We start from the raw sequence: 21309 nt of genomic DNA on the forward strand, positions 1-21309 counted from the left end.
TCCTCCTCGACTGTGGCGACCGAGCAGCTGATCATGAACATTATGCCTTTAGAGCTCTCTGATTCAGGGCTGATCAAGCTTGCCCTTGCCTTTACCTGCACCATGTAGCACCCATGATCCAAAGCCTAGCAAGAAAATATAACATTATAGTTCAAACAATGATAACAATTGAATAATCTTTAAAGCGTGATCATAGACTTATCATACATCATCAATCATATAGTTCGTAGACATAACAAGAGAATCAACAAACCAACACTCAGCTATTTAGCATGACAAATCCATCAATCAATATTATTAATCAAATCACATAATAATCAGGGTCGATGCCCTTAGGTCGCACCTTCTGTTTACTCCACTTACTCTGATCCGCTTAAACCGAGCTCAGTGCATAATAAGCTGTCCTCAGCAACCAGTGGCTGAGCCACGCCCTCTGCGCCAATGTAAACCCTGACACTCTTAGGCCGTTTGTTTATTATTAACATGGCATAACACCATTCTTTATAACGCAAACAAAATAGGGAACCCTTAGTCCAATTATAAATTCACATCCAGGTGCAGTTTTCTTACCTTTAATTTTCAAGTATATTGATTACGAGAGATGCCCCTTGAGCACGATCCATTTCCCGAGCCCTAGCTTAGTACCCAGTCACAACCAAGATAAGGGATACCATTAATAATTTGTAAAAAGGCTTCCGGATAAGGTTCTAGTCTCCGGAATATCGAATTCCACCAAACACAGTAGTAGAATCAATCTCGAGCACCCTAGGTTGAATTCCCATGCTTAAAATCCCCAAAACAAAAATTCCTTAAGGGTCTCGACTCAAGCTCCCTATGCCACGGCATGGCCCCAACCAGAGGCTCAGCCTCGCCCAGAAACAGACACGGGTCGCGACCCTACATAGCCCATGCCGTGGCCCGCCTCCATCTCCAGCACTCATCAGTTTTAGAGGGCCGCGACACACCAAGAACTATGCCACGGCCCAACCCCTTCGAACCCAGAAAAACCACCATTTTTAACACTCAAACCTCACTCAAAACCATCCAAAACCATCCCAATTCCACAACTCAATTATCACAAAACTTCTAACACGTTTCCAGCAGCACAATCCAACAAAAACTTAGCCTAGAAACTCATCAAAATCCCACTTCAATCTCTGAAACCCAAAAGCTTAAAAACATCTAAACCAGTCAAGAAAACACTAAGATTCAGACATTAGATCATAAATTCGAGCTTACCTTCACTGATGAACCAATCCTCTAAGAAATTTCTGAGCTAACTCCCAAGTTCCAAGCTTCAATTCAGTCCTTCAATGTCAAAGCCCATAAACACCTCAAAACTCAGCCATAACCACATAATTTAACCACCGTGCATAAAACTTATGGATTACCTTAACTCTTGATTGAATCCTTAGCTAATCTCCTAAATCACAGCTCCAATTCTTTGAATTCCAACCAAGTTCTTCTAGGTTCCTTGTGGTTTCCTTTGAGAGAGAAAGAGAAGAGGAGGGAAGGTCAGTTTGGTTTTTGTTCCACCGTGTTCTATATTTTACTTTGTCTATCCTTAAGCAATTAAGTCAATCCCGAGGCTCCGGGTACCAGAAACGTCCCCGATGGCAAAATAGTAAAATTCCTCATTATCCCCACCTAAGCTTCCTAACCTCAAATATATCTCCAATTATTTATTTCCATAACCCGATAACCCAAATAACCATCCAATACCTGAAATACCCCTTGACTTGCCCCAAGTCAAGTATTAGGTCCCGTTGTGACTTTCCCGCTAACTAGCTCCCTAGGATCGCCTCAAGTCGCATGCTGCAGATTTACCCACAGAATAATGTGGTCCTCACAATTATAGCATATAATCACTTTTACATTCATATAACCACACAAGCATGCTTATCACAGAATCGTGCATTAAACTAATAAATTCACACATAAACCAATTATGCGCTCCCAACACACTAATCAAGGCCCTTAAGCCATATTAGTGATTTTGGGTCGTTACAACTATCCCCTCCTACTGAGAATTTTGTCCTCGAAATTTATCTGAATAGCTCAGGATACTGATCCCGCATCACCGTCTCAAGCTCCCAGGTCGCTTCCTCAACCTCGCTATTTCTCCACAATACTTTAACTAACTGAATTGTCTTATTCCGTTGAACTTTGTCCTTCTGATGTAAAATCTGAACCAGTCGCTCCTCATAGGACAAATCTGTCTGCAATTCTAAGTCCTCATACTTCAGCACATGCATCGTATCTGAGACATACTTCAACAACATAGAAACATGGAATACGTCATGAACTCCCAACAACGACGGTGGCAAGGCCAACCTGTAAGACACTTGTCCAATCCTTTCTAGAATCTCAAAAAGTCCAACAAACCGAGGGCTCAGCTTGCCCTTTACTCCAAATCTCCTCACCCCTCGCAGTGGTGAAACTCACAGAAACACGTGATCTCCAACCTAGAATTCCACGTCTCTACGCTTGAGATCAGCATAGCTTTTCTGTCTACTCTGTGAAGCAAGCATCCTGGCTCAGATCTTCTCAACAACTTCATTTGTCTTCTAAACCATGTCTGGCTCCAAATATTTTCTCTCATCCATCTTATCCCAATGGATGGGCGACCTAAACTTCCTTCCATATAGCATCTCATAAGGAGCCACTCCAATCGCGGACTGATAACTATTGTTATACGAAAATTCAATCAACGGGTTATACTAACTCTGTGATCCCTCGAAGTCAATCACACACGCCTTAAGCATATCCTCCAACACATGAATCGTCCTCTCAGATTGTCCATCAGTTTGAGGATGAAAGGTTGTGCTAAACTTCAACTGAGTCCCCATGGCTCTCTGTAGAGCTCCCCAGAACTTGGATGTAAAGATAGGGTCTCGATCAGATACAATAGACTTAGGAACCCCATGGAGATGAACTATCTCCCTCACATACAACTCTGCATACTGTTCCACTATGTAAGTCGACTTCACTAGCATAAAATGAGCTAACTTGGTGTATCTGTCCACTATCACCCACACCGAGTCATGAAGTCCCACTGTCCTGGGTAGGCCTCCCAAAAAATCCATGGTAATGTCCTCCCACTTCCACTCAGGAATACCCAAAGGTTGAAGCAACCCTACTGGTCGCTGATGCTCAACTTTCACCTGCTGACATGTCAAACATCTGGCCACATACTCCACCACATCCTTCTTCATCCTGGGCCACCAATATAACATCCATAGATCCTGATACATCTTCGTGGTACCCGGATGAAGCGAGTATGGCGTAGTGTGAGACTCATCCAGTATCTCTCGTCTGATCCCTTCATCTGTAGGAACACAAATCTGTCCCTGATATCGAAGCATACCAGTCTCAAAAACAGAATAATCCTTAGCTACCCCCGCTAAGACATTTTTTTGAACTTTCTGTAGCTGCGCATCTACCAATTGACCATCCTTGATCCGCTCTAGCAGGGTCGACTGCAAGGTAACATTGGCAAACCAACCCACCACCAGCTCTATCCTTGCCCTGGTCATCTCATCTGCTAACTCCCTAGAGATCTGAACAGAATTAAATAACTGCCCCGAGCCCCTCTGACTCAATGCATCTGCCACAACATTGGCTTTCCCTGGGTGGTAAAGAATGTCACAATCATAATCCTTAACCAACTCCAACCAACACCTCTGCCTCATGTTCAGATCCTTCTAGGGGAAGAAATACTTCAAACTCTCATGGTCAGTGTATATCTCGCACTTCTCCACATACAGGTAATGTCGCCACACCTTCAGTGCGAATACCACTACTGCCAGTTCCAGATAATGGGTAGGATACCGCTGTTCATACTCCTCCAGCTGGCGCGATGCATAAGCTATAACTTTCTCATTCTGCATCAACACACAACCTAAATCCATCCTCGATGCATCACAGTATACCACAAACTTTCCTTCTTCCGAAGGAAGACTCAACACAGGTGTAGTAATAATTCGTTGCTTCAATTCTTGGAAACTGGTCTCACACTTCTCTGACCAAACAAACTTCTGGTTCTTCCGTGTCAACTCTGTCATCGGTGAAGCAATCTTTGAGAATCCTTCTACAAACCGCCTGTAATAACCCGCCAACGCGAGGGAACTCCGCACCTCCGAGGCGTTCCTTGGCCTCGGCTAATCTCTCACTGCCTCCACCTTGGACGGATCCACCTTAATCTCTGCGCCAACTATATGCCCAAGAAAAGTCACCTCTGGCAACCACAACTAACACTTCTTAAACTTGGCATATAACTGATGCTCTCTTAACCTCTGTAAAACCTGTCAAAGATGTCGCTCGTGCTCTGCCTCTGAACTGGAGTACACTAAGATGTCATCGACGAAGACAATGACAAACTGATCCAAGAAGTCCTTGAACACCCTGTTCATTAGATCCATGAAAGGTGTCAGGGCATTGGTCAAACCAAAAAACATGACCAAGAACTCATAGTGCCCATACCGCGTTTGGAAGGATGTCTTCGGTATGTCCTCGTCGTTGATCCTCAGCTGGTGATAATCAGATCGAAGATCAATCTTTGAGAATATCGTCTTTCCCTAAAACTGATCGAACAAGTCATCAATCCTTGGTAGAGGGTACTTGTTCTTGATGGTCAACTTGTTCAATTCTCTTTAGTCTATACACATTCTCAGAGTCCTGTCCTTCTTCTTAACAAACAAAACTGGAGCACCCCAGGGAGAGTAGCTAGGCTTGAAAAATCCCAAATCTAGAAGTTCCTATAGCTGTATCTTCTATTCCTTCAACTCTGCTGGTGCCGTCCTATATGGTGCTCTTGATACTGGTTATGTCCCCGGTGCTAACTCAATAATGAATTGAATCTCCCTACACGGCAGCAATCCTGGTAGATCCTCAGGAAATACATCCAAGAACTCACACACCAATCTGGTCTCCCCCTGGCCCTGTTGGCATAACCTTAGTAGTGTCCACCACATTGGCCAGAAAACCTATGCATCCTCCCTGCAACAAGTCTCTGGCTCTCAATGCTGATATCATGGGTACGCAGGGTCCACATACTGCACCCATGAAGACGAAAGGATCCTTTCCCTCAGGCTCAAAAGTCACCATCTTCTTCCTGCAGTCGATAGTAGCCCCATACCAGACCAACCAATCCATTCTTAAGATCATGTCAAAATCCTCCATGTCTAACTCAATCAAATCTACTGAAGGCTCCCTACTATCAACCATCACTGGCAGTGCCCTAATCCACCTCCTAGAAACTACCAGTTCTCCAGTAGGCAATAAAGTCCCAAACCTCGCAGTCTGATACTCACTAGGTCTACACAATCTATCAATCACTTTACTAGAAACAAATGAATGTGTAGCACCAGAGTTAATCAATATAGTAAAGGAGAGCCAGCATTAGAAAGTTGACCTATCACCACCGATTTGGGTGGTTAATTCCCCTCGGTTCGTTCCAGTTGCTACAGCAATGGCTCAGCAATGGGTCAGCAATTTATGTCACAGTTAACAGATTTCGTAAAACCCAGTAAGTTTTTCCCAAAACTTAATATCTATTGTCTATAACCCCCCTCAATACATTCCTGTATTAAAACATACTATAAACAATTCATCAAGCAACAAATCTTTAGGTTATGCAAGGCAGCAAAATAGTCCTATTCCACTACTCAAAATCACCTAAAACTAGGTAAGTTTCTTGCATCAATTGAATGGGTTCAGCTAGACTTCCCTTTTCCAAGCTAGATCTAACTTAATAAATGCTAAAAATGGCTAGTAATTAACATTCACTTATCATTACAGCACATTCAATTGAACTATGACATAAACAACTTAACCATGCATTTAGAAATTTAGTTCATACATCAGGGTTCATAACCACCCAAATCTTTAGGGTGTTAGTTCATAGCTGAAATTATAAACATAAAACCAGTACAGAATATTTCCATGAAGTTTGAACAGAAATTGAGATGAGAAAATAATAAAAAATTAAAGAGAAATAGAGATTAGAGAGAATTGAGTGTTGAGCTCTAGTTCCCCCTTAGGCGTCTGCCTTCTTTTTCTCTCCTATTTCGTACTCCCTTCTTCTTCTTTCTTTCTGCTTCTCTCTGTACTTTTCTTAGTGAAAATATCCAGAATTCTCTAAAATGATGGGTCTCTTTCTCTTTTTCGGCTGCTCCCTTTTTAGGGTACTTGGTTTACCCTAATTAGTAAGTCAAAGTCAATTGTGCCTTCTTGTCCTTTGCCACACCATCCAGCTGACTCATTGTACAACATTCTCGCCACCTAGGCGTCACTTATTCTTCATTAAGTCCAGCTGGAATTTGTCACGTTTCTTCACTGGTCCCTGCCGATTGCTACGTTGTGGTTGCTACAGCATTGATAGAACAGCAACATGCTATTTCCAGATTTGTTCCCCTTCTTGATCCAAAGTTCCCGATCACCTATTCCAGCTTCCTTTCCTGTTTAACACATACACTAAACTACATAAATCACTCAAAAATATGACAATGCAAACACAAGGTCCCTAGCTACACAGACACACTAAATTATACACAATCACACGAAATACAAACACATTACTCTTTTGTTTGGTTTGAAAATTAAGTTTAAAGATATGAAAATAACTCTAAATCTTAGAGTTATCAACACCCCAAACTTAGCCTATTGCTCGTCCTCGAGTAATGATAAAACAAAAATAAATAAAAACACACACACAAAACCAAACACACACACAAACGCCATAAAACATGAGAGAGAGATCTAAATAATTCAATATGGCTTAGTGAACAAGTTGCTCTCAGAAAAGTGGAATGGAATGAAATGAAGCAGTGTTTATGCCTTGACTTTATATGCTGTTTTTCTCAAATTCAGTACCCAGGATATCAGTAATACCTCCCTAAAGTCACCTAGCCAATAGTATGTACAAATGCTTCCCACCTACACCTTGAATTCCTCTAACAACTGCCCCTTGATCCTCAAAATTAACTATTGCTCCCAGAAGTTGGATTAGTGCACTCCTCTCCACTAATGTAGTCTAATCTTATCCCCTCGATCAAAAGGACTTTATTAAGCTTGTAATGTAAGGCTTGGGTTAGGGTACGGTAAAGGATGTCATTTAACTAGCTCATAACCTAACCACCTCACTTGTCAAGAACCGAGCCTCCTTACTATGATTCATATCTCTCACACTCACTTCCCCAACATTTCTTTATACTCACAAAGACATATTGCTCTAATGTACTTCTCTTGCTATTACTTCTGAACTTTTCTACTATATTTTTGTTGTTGTTGTTGTTTTTTTTTTTTTATGCTTCTATTTTCTTTTTTTTTTCTTTTTTTTTATATGCATTAAAACACTAAAGAAAAGTAAAATAAACTGTATAAAATATAGCAAGAGAATTGGTTTGATTGTATATATGTGTTTGTCTTGTGAGCTAATTCCCCCACCCCAAACTTACATCCCAACATTGTCCCCAATGTGGCTGATATTGAAATTTCGGATTAGCTCACCTCAAAGCTACACTCACCTCACTCACCCCAAACTTAGTGGGAAGAATTATTTTTTTACAAGTGAAAGCAACTAGGTTGGGAGGTGTGTGGAAGGTTCATGTTTAGGAGGGGATATGTAGCATGCAGGATCGGGATAAACAAGAAAAATAGGCTTATAGGCTCTAAGACGGGGTCACTAAGGGAACTTGTTATATAAGGGAGGCTAGAAAGGCTCAAGCGTCCAAAAATGGCCTAGATCATTTCTAAGGGATAAGATTAGCTAGGATTTCGCCTCAAGGGGTGCACTAACCAATTCTAGATGCTTAAAATTTCACAAACAGCAGTCATTTGAAAAACCCAAAACACGGCGGGATAACAAAAGTACATCACTATTGATTAGAGACTAAGAGGAAGCATAAATGATATCCTAGCAAATCATCAAGCATAAACAACATATAAAATCCAGGCAGCAAACACAAATGGAGTGAGCGGAAAAAATTCATCATCGAGCAGTACACTAAGCCAGACTAAATCATCAAATCTCTCAAAGACACATTGGACAACACACACAAACAGAACCACAAAAAAAAGTGACTGGACACTAGATAACTAACAACTAACAGACTGAACAAAAATGCAAAACACAGTACAAAAACTAAAAATAGTTAATAGGAAAGGGAAACCCCCTGTTACTCGGAGTCCTCTTCTGATTGCTGCCCAGAATGCTAAATGAATGCTGTAACAACTGGGCAATGCCCCACCATTCCAGAAAAACTTCGCTGCCTTCTCACCCTTCTTCATTTAACTCCCCAGCTTTAAAGCCTTCCCGCACACCAAATTTTTTTATTTATCATTATTATATATATATTTTTTTTTTTGAGTTTTTTTTTATATATATAAGTTTGCTACACCCCAAACTTAGTTACATTTATTGTATATTTACAATCTGCCTTTTACTCATGGGTTGCCCACGTGTGATACAAGAAATGCATGGCAACCCAAAGTCTGTCTCCTTCAAACATCCTTCAGAATGACAGAGGTCTTTTCTCTGTCGACCTCCCCTCCAAGGTAGTGCTTAAGTTGCTGGCCATTCACTTTAAACTCTCTTCCTGAAATTTCATCACGCAAGTCCAATGCACCACAAGGAAAGACTTTAATTATCAAGAAGGAATCAGAGAAACTTGATGCTGGCTGTCTGGAACTTGCTTTCATTTTAGAATTAGAGAAATACACCCGCTGCCCCACTTCAAACCTTTGGGAATGAGCTTTCCTACCACACTTCTTTTTCTTCTTTCTACGTGGCTTTTGCAAATGAGACGATGCCTTGTTTATACTTGCCCCTAGCTCGTTGTTGCTCTCAAATTCTTTAAGAGATAGCCTCATCCTCACTTTCTTGCTATACCTTGTGGGTACCTCTTCGTCCATATTAGAGTTCTTGACAGTGATGGCCAAACAATCTCCTACTTCATCTGGAGAACGTATATGATTGAATACCTTGAAAGTTACTTGTTCTTCTTGAGCTCTCATTGTGAGCTCCCCTTTTTCCACGTCAATCAAGGTCCTCCCAGTAGCTAGAAATGGCCTACCCAAGATAATTGGAACATCTCTATCCACTTCATAATCAAGAATGATGAAATCGGCCGGAAAAATGAACTTATCAACTTGCACTAGAACATCTTCGATTTTGCCCTCTGGATGAGCCATAGATCTGTCAGCAAGCTGTAATGTAACAGTAGTGGGTCGTGCTTCACCAATACCCAACTTTTTGAAGATTGACATAGGCATAAGGTTGATGCTAGCGCCCAAATCGCATAATGCTCTTCCAACATCTCTACCTCCAATAGAACACGGAATCGTGAAACTGCCAGGATCTTTTAACTTAGGAGGGATCTTGCTTTTCAACATCGCGCTACATCCTTCTGTGAGAGCTACAGTCTCAAATTCCCCCAATCGCCTTTTCTTTGTCAAAATATCCTTTAAGAACTTGACATAATTCGGCATTTGCTCCAATGCTTCGACCAAGGCGATATTAATGTGCAACTGTTTCAGTACATCCAAAAACTTTCTGAACTGACCATCCTGTTGTTGTTTACGAAATCGCTGCGGAAATGGAAGGGGCGGTTTAGGACCAGAATTTACTGGAGCAGTTTGCTGACCCTTTGCTGTAGCAACTGGGCCAGTTTCAGCAATTTCCTGGGCAGTTTTGTTACTTGTTTCTCCTTCTCTTTGGATTGAAGTGGGCTCTCCACTACCCTGTATTTCCTCAGAATTTCCCATATTTTTACCATTCCTCAGCTGAATAGCTTTTAAGTGTTCTTTCCCATCTCTCCTTGGGTTTTCTGTATCACTAGGCAAAGGTCCTTGCGGCCTAGTTTTCATTTCATTGGCTAGCTGGCCGAGCTGCATCTCAAGATTACGAAGAGAAGCTGCTTGGCTCTGTATTACTGCATCATTCTTAGCCATATACTCCCTCATTATATTCTCCAAAGAGTTCGGCTGGGAGTTTTGAACATGTTGTGAAGGTCTTGGCTGCTGTGAAAAACCTGGTGGATATGCTTGTCTTCCTTGTGCTGGTGCTGTGCTTGAAATTTCTCCTTGACCCCCCCCCCCCCCCATGATAGATTAGGATGATTCTTCCACGCTGGATTGTAGGTGTTAGAATATGGGTTGTTGTTGCGGTTGAAATTCTGATTACCCACATAGCAAACCGAGGCTGGATTGGAAGGGCAATTCTCAAAAGTATGCCCGTCCCCACAATACACACATGATACTTCTGCACTCTGAATGGCAGCAGCTGGCTGAATATTTCCTCCCAAACTCATATTCTTCAAGATGTTGGTCATTGAGGCCATTTGAGCTGTTAGAGTCGTTAATGCATCTACTTCAAGAACTCCCGCCACCTTTCTACTTGTAGGAGCTCTAGTGTTTGACCATTGATAGTTATTACTTGCAATCCTTTCCAAAATCTCAAATGCTTCATTGTAAGACTTGGAAAGAATGGCTCCATTGGCTGAAGCGTCCAAGACCATTCGAGAGGCTGCATTGAGACCATTGTAGAATGTCTCCATTTGTATACAATGTGGGATACCGTGGTGTGGACATTTTCTTAAAAGCTCTTTGAATCTTTCCCACGCGTCACTAGTGGACTCATCTTCAAGCTGCTGAAACGACATAATCTCACTTCTAAACTTTGCATTTGTGGTGGGAGGGAAGTATTTTCTTAGAAATTTCTCAGCCAAGTCATTCCAATTTGTAACGGAATCGGGAGGAAGGGTGTTGAGCCATGATCTAGCTCGGTCCCTTAAAGAGAACGGAAATAGTTTCAGCCTTAATGCTTCTTCACTCACTCCTTGAAGCTTAAAGGAATCGCTCACCTCCAAAAATGAACGAAGGTGGAGATGAGGATCCTCCGTTGGCATCCCGCTGAACTGCCCCACGGTTTGGAGCATTTGAAACATCACTGGCTTGAGCTCGAATTGAGCTGCTTGTCTTTCTGGCCTCACAATGCCTGGATTTAGCTCATTAAACATGGGGGTAGCGTATTCCCGTATTTCTCTGGCTCTGTCATCCACCAAAACAATGGGATTAGTAACTTGCTGGCCATCCCCCTCATCATCAACACGTTCAGCCATAGTGCCTCGGCTTTTAGCCTTTTGATCCTTTCTCCTTTTTCTGAAAGTTCGTTCGATCTCGGGGTCAATAGGAGCAAGTTCACTATCCTCTTGCTGGTTCATACACTGTAGGTACCTGAGTTTGCACAACCCGAACCAACAAGGTTAAAAACAATGAAAATAAACTGTAACATAGTTGATAAAACATAATTTAATTTTAAAGTCCCCGACAACGGCGCCAAAAACTTGTTGTGGAATTTTCTAACGATTAAAATATGTGCAAGTATACACAGTCGACAACAAGTAATACAGTGATACAGTATCAAAGTTCATCTCCACAGGGACTTTTAAACTAAATAAATGCAATATCAACTAATAACAATTTACAATTCAGTAACCAAATCAAGAGAAAAGTTGTGTAATTAATTATGAAAATAAATGTAAATGAGCAAATTAATTAAACTAAAAATCAGAGATTAAAATGAAAGAATTCTGGGTGGATTTCAGATATGAGAAAAATAGATTTGGGTGGTTAATTCCCCTCGGTTCGTTCCAGTTGCTACAGCAATGGCTCAGCAATGGGTCAGCAATTTATGTCACAGTTAACAGATTTCGTAAAACCCAGTAAGTTTTTCCCAAAACTTAATATCTATTGTCTATAACCCTCCTCAATACATTCCTGTATTAAAACATACTATAAACAATTCATCAAGCACCAAATCTTTAGGTTATGCAAGGCAGCAAAATAGTCCTATTCCACTACTCAAAATCACCTAAAACTAGGTAAGTTTCTTGCATCAATTGAATGGGTTCAGCTAGACTTCCCTTTTCCAAGCTAGATCTAACTTAATAAATGCTAAAAATGGCCAGTAATTAACATTCACTTATCATTACAGCACCACTCTACGACCTAGAATAAGGAGGCACCACTCTACGACCCTCGCGCCTCGCCGCACTTTCCTACCAAATCTTGTTCTCCGCTTCCTTAACGGTAAGAGCCTTCTCAACATCCTGGGCATAAGTTGTACTCCTAGGTATTGTCGTGTTCCTCACATCCCGGGCTATCATAGCATTAAGCCCTCGAATAAACCTGTCTTGCATGGCTACGTCTGTAGGCACAAGATCTGGTGCAAATTTTGCAAGTCTGTCGAATTTTAGGGCATACTCAGTAACTGTCATACTGCCCTGCACCAACCCCACAAACTCATTAACCTTTGCTGCCCTGATGGCAACATTGTAGTATTTCTGGCTGAACAGATCCTTGAATCCATCCCAACTCAAAGCAGTGACGTCCCTGGTCTGTGATGCCACTTCCCACCAAATGCGGGTATCCTCTCTCAACATATAAGTGACACAGGCCACCCTGTCATATCCATCTATCCTCATAAAGTCCAGGATACACTACAAGAAAAAATGCTTTTAATAACACCAAAAATGTGTTATCAAAACATACCATAACACTTTTTGATGTGTTAAGACCGACTATGTTATCGTAGGTCGGGGTACTTTACATAACACTTTATCATTGTTATACAGATGTGTTATTATACTGTCAACAATAACACACTTTCTGTGTTATTTTAATATATAGATAAGTGTTTAATTATGTTATTTATAGTTGATTATATAACACATTTCAATACTTATAAATTTGTGTTATACTACACTTTAGTATAACACTTTTTTTGTGTTATACTACACTTTAGTATAACACATTATTTGTGTTATATAATGAAGTTTGCATAACACAATTCTTTGCATAAAAAGTGTTATTGTAATAGATATTATAACACAATTTTTGTATTATTTTAATATTTAGATAAGTTTAAATTCTCATTATATATTTTATTTATATAACACTAATTTATTCTATTATATTTTAATTTTTTTTATATAATTAAAATTAGTTTTTTAATATATACTAGCATCATCAAATGAACTTGATTTTCAAATAACAAAAAGTAAGAACATTCAACATTGTATTAACAATCCACAAATTAGTTTAAAACATTCAACACTGTCATCAAATTATATTATAGCTCTCAGGAGACAAAGACCCGAAAACTTAAACCAATAAATCTTAAATCACATGGTAAAACTAACATGCTATACAATTTCCAACCAACGTACAAGACAATGAGTATCTATCCTAATAACCACCAATCTAGTGCCAAATATTCGATACTGTCGACTTCCCCAAATGAAAAAGGTTGAATCTTTCTTCACCTTCACGCAGGGAAGAAGAAGGCTGGATGGAGCTAGCTGGTCTCACGCAGGGAAGCGCAGGCAGAGATTTTGGTATGAATTCATCCTTATTGAAGGTAGGAGCATGTAATGCATGCACTACCCGACAGAATAGAAACCTGTAGAGAAGAAAATACACAACTCAGTAACTGCTCTATAATTTTTTCAATGCACAACTCAACAATGCTGAGTTATATATGTCAATGTTCTGGATTTAACTTTTACCAAAACAAAACAAAGACAGACATTATATTTTACTAGCAAGTAGGACACTAATGAACAAAAACATATTTCAGAGCAGCAATGTGTACTACTAGGAAAGATGAAGCAATGTGTTAAAGAAAATACAAGTCATTCAGGAATTTAATCAAACAGATTCTATGCACACATTATCACATCAAGAGAATCTGAAAAAACTTCATAGATTATTATGCAAACATGTGTTTATGAAAAAACACACATACATGTGTTCACTGGAATTTATCAACACTAAAGTAATAATTTAAGCAAGCACCAACTTACGTCAGCTAAAGAATTGATTATTAACACTTTCAATTAACATAAACACCCACACCAGTGGAAATAATATATCAGGAGTTAACTAATAACTGTAAGACAAAAAAAAAATATATAATTTGAACTCAAAAAGTATATATTGTAAACACATCACACAAAAAACCCCACATATGGACTAGATTGATGGCTGTAAGAAACCTCGATAGCAATTAAATAGTAGCTGATTGCAACATCAATGTTGCCCTTCTCCTGCAGCAGAAACATAATAATTTTCTATTAGATGCTTGCAGGCTAAATACTTGACAGTGGAACCATAAAAGATACTAAAGATTACCTTCCAAGCATTTTCCATGTTTCCATAACACTCAGCAAAGCGAGGATCAATTTGAATAGCTTCTTCATTTTTTGTAATGTACGTATCAAAATCATGTAGTTAAAACAAAATAAAATAAAATTTAAGAATCAGGTGCAAGTAAATTCACTTACAAGCCAGAAACATTGAAGAGCGTACATATATTGAGAAAATACATGAATGCTAATAAGCTTCATTGAGAACCTGAAATGTAAAATATGGCAAGATAATTGTGTGACTTGGCAATAGCAACATAATGGCTGGCCAAAAATAGCTATTATATATGCTTCAAGTACAGCCCATCAACACTTGCTCAAACCAAAAGCAGAGTGATTCAGAAACTGTACAGAAGAAGAAGAAGAAGAAGAAAAATCATTATTTTTAAACAATTCATTAACCAGAAAACAGAAGGCTGTAATCTCTTTACAGAAGTTAAAAGGAAAGGAAAACACAGATCACTTACAGCAGTTGACCAAAAGGAAAGAATAGACTTTGCTATAACTAACATTAAAATTCCTGAAGTATTATTGCTTCATTAAAATTCCAACAACTAACATATATTTTACGGGATATGTCTAACAAAACAGGAAACACAACATCTCTATATATCATTAGTAAAAAATAATGCATATAAACACATAAAATTCAAGCATGGTGATTGTAAACTACCATAAACAAAACCAATAAATACCCTGAACTATTAAAAAAGAAAGTAATCACTATAGATTACTTGGACAAAAGAAAGATGAAACAATTAAAAAAAGTATCTATTATTAAAAACAGTCAACAATATTCATAAGAACTCATTAGCCTAAAAAATTATAGAGGTATGTTGACTTACAAGACCGGGGAATTTGACCTTGAAAAACCGGATTGGGGGCACTAATCCATTCTTATTGAAACTTCATCTCCTATTGGAGACTGTTAAAGACAAACCAATTATATTATGTCATAATATAGAACAATATATTAAGTTACAGAATCAAAGAAAGAACCTTTAAACAATTTGGAAATTTGGGGAAAAGCACCAACTTTTAACACCAACAACTTGGCTAATTAATGTAAAAGATTCTGTGAAGGATGGGTGGAAAATTGGCAACCATACGAACAGAGGAAATGATCTACATAGAATTTTTATGAACTTAGAAGGTAATGTTCTAGATTCTTTGTATCCACAACACCTTACTTTAATGAAGGTTTTGGTAGGCTATTCTAAACATCACATAAATCACAGCTACAATAGACTCTAAATCACAGCTACAATAGACTTTAAACACTGAATAATGCAGGAGGTTGTTGAAATATAAAAACAGAACATCTAACAGTGAAACATTCTAGAAGAAGTCTGAACCGAGTGAGGAGCAAAACTAACCTTATCGATAAAGGATGAAGGGTAACATCGATATGTCTACTCAAATGAGGTACTATGATACCCATATCCGTCAAAATACTGCAAAGTCAATGAAGCAAGTTACATATTAACATCATATACAGGTGCCCTCCCTAAAGTCCAACCCCAATGCACTGCCCTAGAAATCAGATAACATAGTAGTTTGAAACCAATTGTTGGTAGAGAATTGTAAAATATAATAAGACAGAAATAATACATCAGTAATAGATATTATTGTAGATTCTCATCTTCCTGTGCTGAAATATGGTGACTAAATCAATCATCATATTCAATAGAAAAGTTAGGATAACCACCTCATGATTATGTAGTAAAGCTTTAGCTTACCATCTTAATACTGTGTCTAAGGTTTTTGCTGGCTCTTTGCTGCGGATAGTTCGTCTTCCAAAGCTCCCTATATATAGAAAATTTACAGTTACAAAGCACAAGTATTCAAAATAAAGGTTGAAAATTTTAATGAAAGCCCAAGAGCCTAATTAGTCTCACTAGGAGTCCTAATCCTGATGCTAACTAATTAGACTCCTTAACTACATATAAAACTATCTTGAGTTGTCTTATGAAGTAATGCATTGACTATGCAGTCAGTAAACACAATTTAACCATGTAAGAGAATTTACTAAAAACTATCATAAACAAATGGAAATTCACATAAATATAAGTTCAGAGTCAATAAAATTAACTTCAATTACATAAGAGATCAATAACCTAGAAAAAAAAACCATATTAAGCAATTATGGTGACTGAGTGCCACGGCGCTGAAAGAGCACTTGACAATGGTCCCTTTATCTCCTTCAGCAGCAGCTGCTACAACACTTGATTCCTCACTAATATCAATAACAGTGTCAATAAGACGATGATTTATTTCCCTAATTTCGTCTTTAAGAGCATGAATTTCCTACAATAAGATCACCATAGTCACTTCACAGGTATAAGTTTCTGAATGGATATGATAAAATGAACTCTCAGCACAGCACACTCATAATAAGCATATCTTTATGTGTCTCAGTATATGCTATTAGAAAGTCACCAAAATCACTTCCACTATCAGTCAAGTGACTAAATCAGATCTAAGATTGAGCTGAATGTCAAACATGGATCTTTGAAGCTAGAACCATGTTTAAAATAGGTCCTATTCATACAAACATCCATTTCAGCAAAAGACAAATACCTCTAACTTACACCTCTTGATACCAGATGTTGCAGTTGACTCTAGTTTTGATATTTCCGAATCATTAATACTACTGGTTATTGATACGACATTTAATGGCATGGCACTAGTGTAGCGCTTCATTTTCCTTGTCCCGTTAGTTCTGTCTTGGCTCATGAAATTTCTTACTTGTAAACGACAGTTTGTCATAGCAACTAAATCCTCACCAACTGCAGCTCTAGATCCATTAACGGGAGCTGATCCTGCAAACCTATCAACCATGCTGACAACAGAGCCAATGTCCCTGACAGAAGCACTCAATGCCTTAGGTGACATAGATTTTACCTGGAAACCAGAGATTATTATAAATCATTAACCAACAACAAATGAGGAACCACCAAAAATGAATACATTATCAAGTGAAAGGAAAAAGCAATGACTAACCGCTTTCATTAAACGATCGAGTAAGCTGGCAAAAGAAAAAACAGACTCAAGTAAGCTTACAGTATAAGAAAAGGTTCACTTAAGCTAAAAAGTTTCAATTTCTTTCCCTTTTCTACTTTTATACTATGGGTTTTCATTAATTTGTTTATTTTAATTAAATTTCATATATTTTTGAATAGATCCTTGTAAGTAAAAATGAGAATGTACCTGCTGTAATTTGCCAGCAATTTTCTGATACAATTCATGAAGTTAAGGTAAGTACAGTTCCTTCATTGTTTTGATCTGCCGACAAATGGAAAAAAAAACAGTTAACTTTAACTTTTTCAGGTGCCGATAACTTAAATTAACATGCATCAGTCAGCTACATAGTACATGCTTTTATGAAATATAATAACAACCATAATTTCTGTCATTCACATAATGTCTTCATCGTTTTTTTATCCTCCCAATCAGATATTTATAGTTTATTACTGCATGTATGTTTCACATTCTTGGTCATCCATAATTATCTTAATTACTTCCATAACAGCTACAGAATCCTAGCTTGATAGGTGGAATTAGTTTGATGAACAAGTCATATTACCTTCTGGCAAACCTCTTCTTGCCAATCAACACCACTCGCATGTCCAGTTGCAGCTGAATCGACAGATGCTACAAAAGGATGTTCACATAATATCATATGAGAAATGCAAAATTGCTAATTATAGAAACCTTTAAAACAATGCAAAACTATACAAGGAAACAACATACTTGATGATGTCTCTAGAGGAGGTCTCTGTGGTTGATATAACTGCTTTTGTTGATCAATTACATTTTGAGCTGATGGTTGAAGCCTCATTTCACGTTGTAGTGGATTTGGCTGTTGTTGCAAACCCAACTGTTGCTGCATCTGCGGCTGTGACTGAATCTCTGACACAATTTGCTGTTGTGGTTGTTGTGCCTGAGATGGAAGCAAATTAGATCCACTCTGTAGCAATTGTTGCTCCATTGGAACTTTGGATTGTTAGGAACTGTGCAGTTGAAGTTCATAGCTATATACCTATACAATAAAGCATAGACCACATATAAATATATATGCCCATCTGATCTCCTCTATTTTTATGACATAACCAGTCGTAATACATTAAGCTTTAAACAAAAAACACCCACATTTGCAAGTGCTATAAGCAAATAAAGAATATGTATACACTTTCATGCTAAGATCTGATGAAAATTACCTTTTACTCACAACCTTAATCTGCTTCCCATTGATTTCTAAGGTTGAATCATCTACAACCTTAATGCTTCCTTTGAATAATCCATGAGTAGAGTCATATTTAAACATGTAGGCCTGGATAAAGAATAGAAAATGTCATAACCATTTTCACATAATGGGATGACCTTAGAAGAGAATTAGGAGTAACTGTTACTTAAGTTGAACTATTAGCAAAGGACATCAATTTAATAAAATACTCTAAAAAAACTCATTTCATTCAGATACATATAATTTCATGTAATATAAAGGTCATTCAAGGTAGCATCATAAGCCTATTAATGACCATGGTTCATCACTACAGCCACTACTCACCTAAGACCATAATCCAAAAAATGTGAGAAATTTTAAAGTGCCAAGTTAACAAGCTGCCATGCTCTCAACTTGACATAAAAATAAGCTCACAAAAATCACAATAAAATCGAAACTGCAAGCATTGCACACAACAAGCATAAGCATGATTCAAGTTAGATCTGAAAGAATAGAATCATTTTTTGATCAATAGATAATTGAGATAATTATATGCAACTAAATACTTGGTAACATTTATAGAGGGTTTGAGGTGATAAAAATAATTTCAAAGCAATTAATGATCCGGATTTAAGACATCTCTCACATTTAATAGCAGTGAGAATAGAAATTATTTAGTCAAAACTATGAAGAGAAGATAGCGTAAAAGTGAATTACAAGTCCAGGAGACTGGATGATTTCTTAAGAGAACACACAATGAGAACCTCCATTCCTATGAGGTGTTTATCAAAATTAATAGCTACTGAAATAAAATGCAATTTAAACGTTCTTCCACATACTTTATAACATAGTTTGCCTTAACCATATTAAAGTAGAGCAGAATCATTTTAGCCACTTTAGACAAAAAAAAAATCACCACATTCAACAACATACTATTAACACAACAAGAAATCAAGCAAGCATGGCACAAAAACTTGACTTAAGTCATATCATTATACATTATGAAGCAAACATCTAACCAGGTAGTAAGCAAAGACATGAAAACCAAATATTACGCTCGATGCAGTCTTACAAACATAAGAAAACTTTTTTGCATCATCTGAGTAGTGCCATTTTAATTTATATATTATAATGACTATTCATGAGCATAGCAACAACATTGGCAGCTAAAATCCATCAAGTTGCAGCTAGCTTGACATCCTTACCATGTATTTAGCATCAATAAAAGGATCATTCACTGCCACCACGTCAATATCATCCCTGAATATTGCTACTCGTAAAACCAATCTTCCAATCCGACCAAAACCTATATGAGCCAAGCATTAAAAAAGTAAGGAATTAATCAACTTTACCATTCTTCTTTCAAAGAAAATAAACAAGTTTAAACCGTAAAATAGAGGAATAAATTCAAAAGAATATGTAACCGAGATAGGTTTTTGAGGAAAATAAAAGAAAAATGCATACAAATTTATATACACACGTGAATATATATAAACACGTTAAGCTCGACTAGACAAAATAATAGCAATAAAATGGTCGATCAAATGGCACAACAAAGATTATTGATTGCTAAAAATGATCAAAGGGTTTACGGGAGAGCTTAGCTAGAGATAGAGAGAAAGTGAAGAAGACCTTAGGAGGAGGATTGGAGGAAGCAAGAGGCGCAAAGATTTCAGGTCTAGACGCTTCAATCAGAGCAGCTCCGTTGGTAGATCTGAGTAGAGAAGAGAACGCCATTGTTGACTGTGTACAGAGCTTTCTCTTACTCTTTCTCTTTTCTCTTCTTCTTTCTCAACAACCCTAAATAACCAAATACCTTCTGGCTTTATGCGCCTCTTGGAAATTGGCACAAGCCGCCGCTACCAGTCGTCAAACCAGTCCTCATCCCCCATCATCAAGTCCCCTAACCTCAAAACCCCTTCCGGGGACCCAAAAGAGTCCAGCTTGGCTTGCTCTGTGGGTAACTGGAACCGACAAACGGGGCAGGAGTTATGGTGAGCGAGCCAGGGCAGAATGCAGTCGGGATGGTAGAGATGCTTAAAGGAAGATTTCAAGCAGGGAGAGGCACAGATGGGTGCGAAGAAGAAAACGGGAGAGTTATAGGCGGGCTAGGAAAAAAGGGGAAAAAAATATAACAAGCTATAGGCGGGCACCAAAATAAATTAGCGCCATTTTTTTATTTTACCACATATATGTATATAATAATACTTTTTCAGTAATATTATATTCTTGTGTTATGCTAAGGGGTATTTGGTGTAGTGATAGTAGTAATCATAGTCATCCACTATTCCGCCTTCAGTGGGTCAGGTCCTCCCTCAAAAGTTGGGGGATGCTGCTTCCGGAACCGCTCATACAATGGCTCCCATCTGTTCCTAACCTCAACTGGCTGAATAAATGATGCCACTATAGGTGGCACAATAGGTGCAACACTCCCTTCTGGAGCCTACTGTCGCAGTAGACGAATCTATTCATCTTGGCTCTGAAGCCGCTCTTGCATCTCTGCCATGATCTGCTACCAGTTCTCAGGAGCTGGCAGAGGAATCTAGCTCTGGTCATCACCTCCGGTTCCAGATGTAGTGCTGGCTAGTCGCGTCGATTGTCTTGTACCCATAGCTATCCAAGTCAATCTGCAATCAACGACTCGGCAATCAGACCATGATGATAGGGTAAAAGCTTCTCCAAAATCCACCAATGGGACATAGTCAATCACAAACAATCAAGATATAGGCATTTATCCACATGCACCGGCATTGCTAATAAGCATGAAAAAGTTAAGATATAGACATCATCCATATACAATATGCAATTAATCCTTCAGATATTCATGTACATGCACAACAATGCTAATGAGCATGCCTCAACATTGTCACAGAGCAG

At 38.4% G+C, this 21309-nt stretch overlaps 2 protein-coding genes and 1 non-coding gene across 4 annotated transcripts; 1 reads left to right on the top strand and 2 right to left on the bottom strand.

The window, feature by feature from the left end:
- The first annotated feature begins 10572 nt into the window (after positions 1–10572).
- On the top strand, positions 10573–10679 carry LOC133820138 (small nucleolar RNA R71). The gene has a single exon (XR_009886568.1). It is a non-coding gene; the product is annotated as a small nucleolar RNA R71 (small nucleolar RNA).
- A 5605-nt stretch (positions 10680–16284) lies between these two features.
- Positions 16285–17737, bottom strand: LOC133816340 (mediator of RNA polymerase II transcription subunit 15a-like). Of its 2 annotated transcripts, XM_062248888.1 has the most exons (4): positions 17418–17737; positions 17211–17235; positions 16788–17111; positions 16285–16514 (listed from the first exon to the last, which is right to left on the bottom strand). In XM_062248888.1, the coding sequence occupies exons 1-4, from the start codon at positions 17453–17455 to the stop codon at positions 16317–16319; spliced, it is 585 nt and encodes a 194-aa protein (XP_062104872.1). In that variant the 5' UTR covers positions 17456–17737; the 3' UTR covers positions 16285–16316. The 2 variants fall into 2 exon arrangements, with proteins under 2 accessions (XP_062104872.1, XP_062104873.1); XM_062248889.1 differs by lacking the exon at positions 17211–17235.
- Positions 17738–18029: 292 nt separating this feature from the next.
- LOC133816341 (uncharacterized) lies at positions 18030–19741 on the bottom strand. Its single transcript, XM_062248890.1, has 3 exons — positions 19638–19741; positions 18428–18540; positions 18030–18249 (listed from the first exon to the last, which is right to left on the bottom strand). Exons 1-3 carry the CDS (start codon positions 19638–19640, stop codon positions 18045–18047), a joined length of 321 nt encoding a protein of 106 aa, XP_062104874.1. The 5' UTR covers positions 19641–19741; the 3' UTR covers positions 18030–18044.
- Positions 19742–21309: the final 1568 nt, after the last annotated feature.

This window comes from Humulus lupulus, chromosome 2, assembly GCF_963169125.1.
Source record: "Humulus lupulus chromosome 2, drHumLupu1.1, whole genome shotgun sequence".
Classification (NCBI taxonomy): Eukaryota; Viridiplantae; Streptophyta; class Magnoliopsida; order Rosales; family Cannabaceae; genus Humulus; species Humulus lupulus.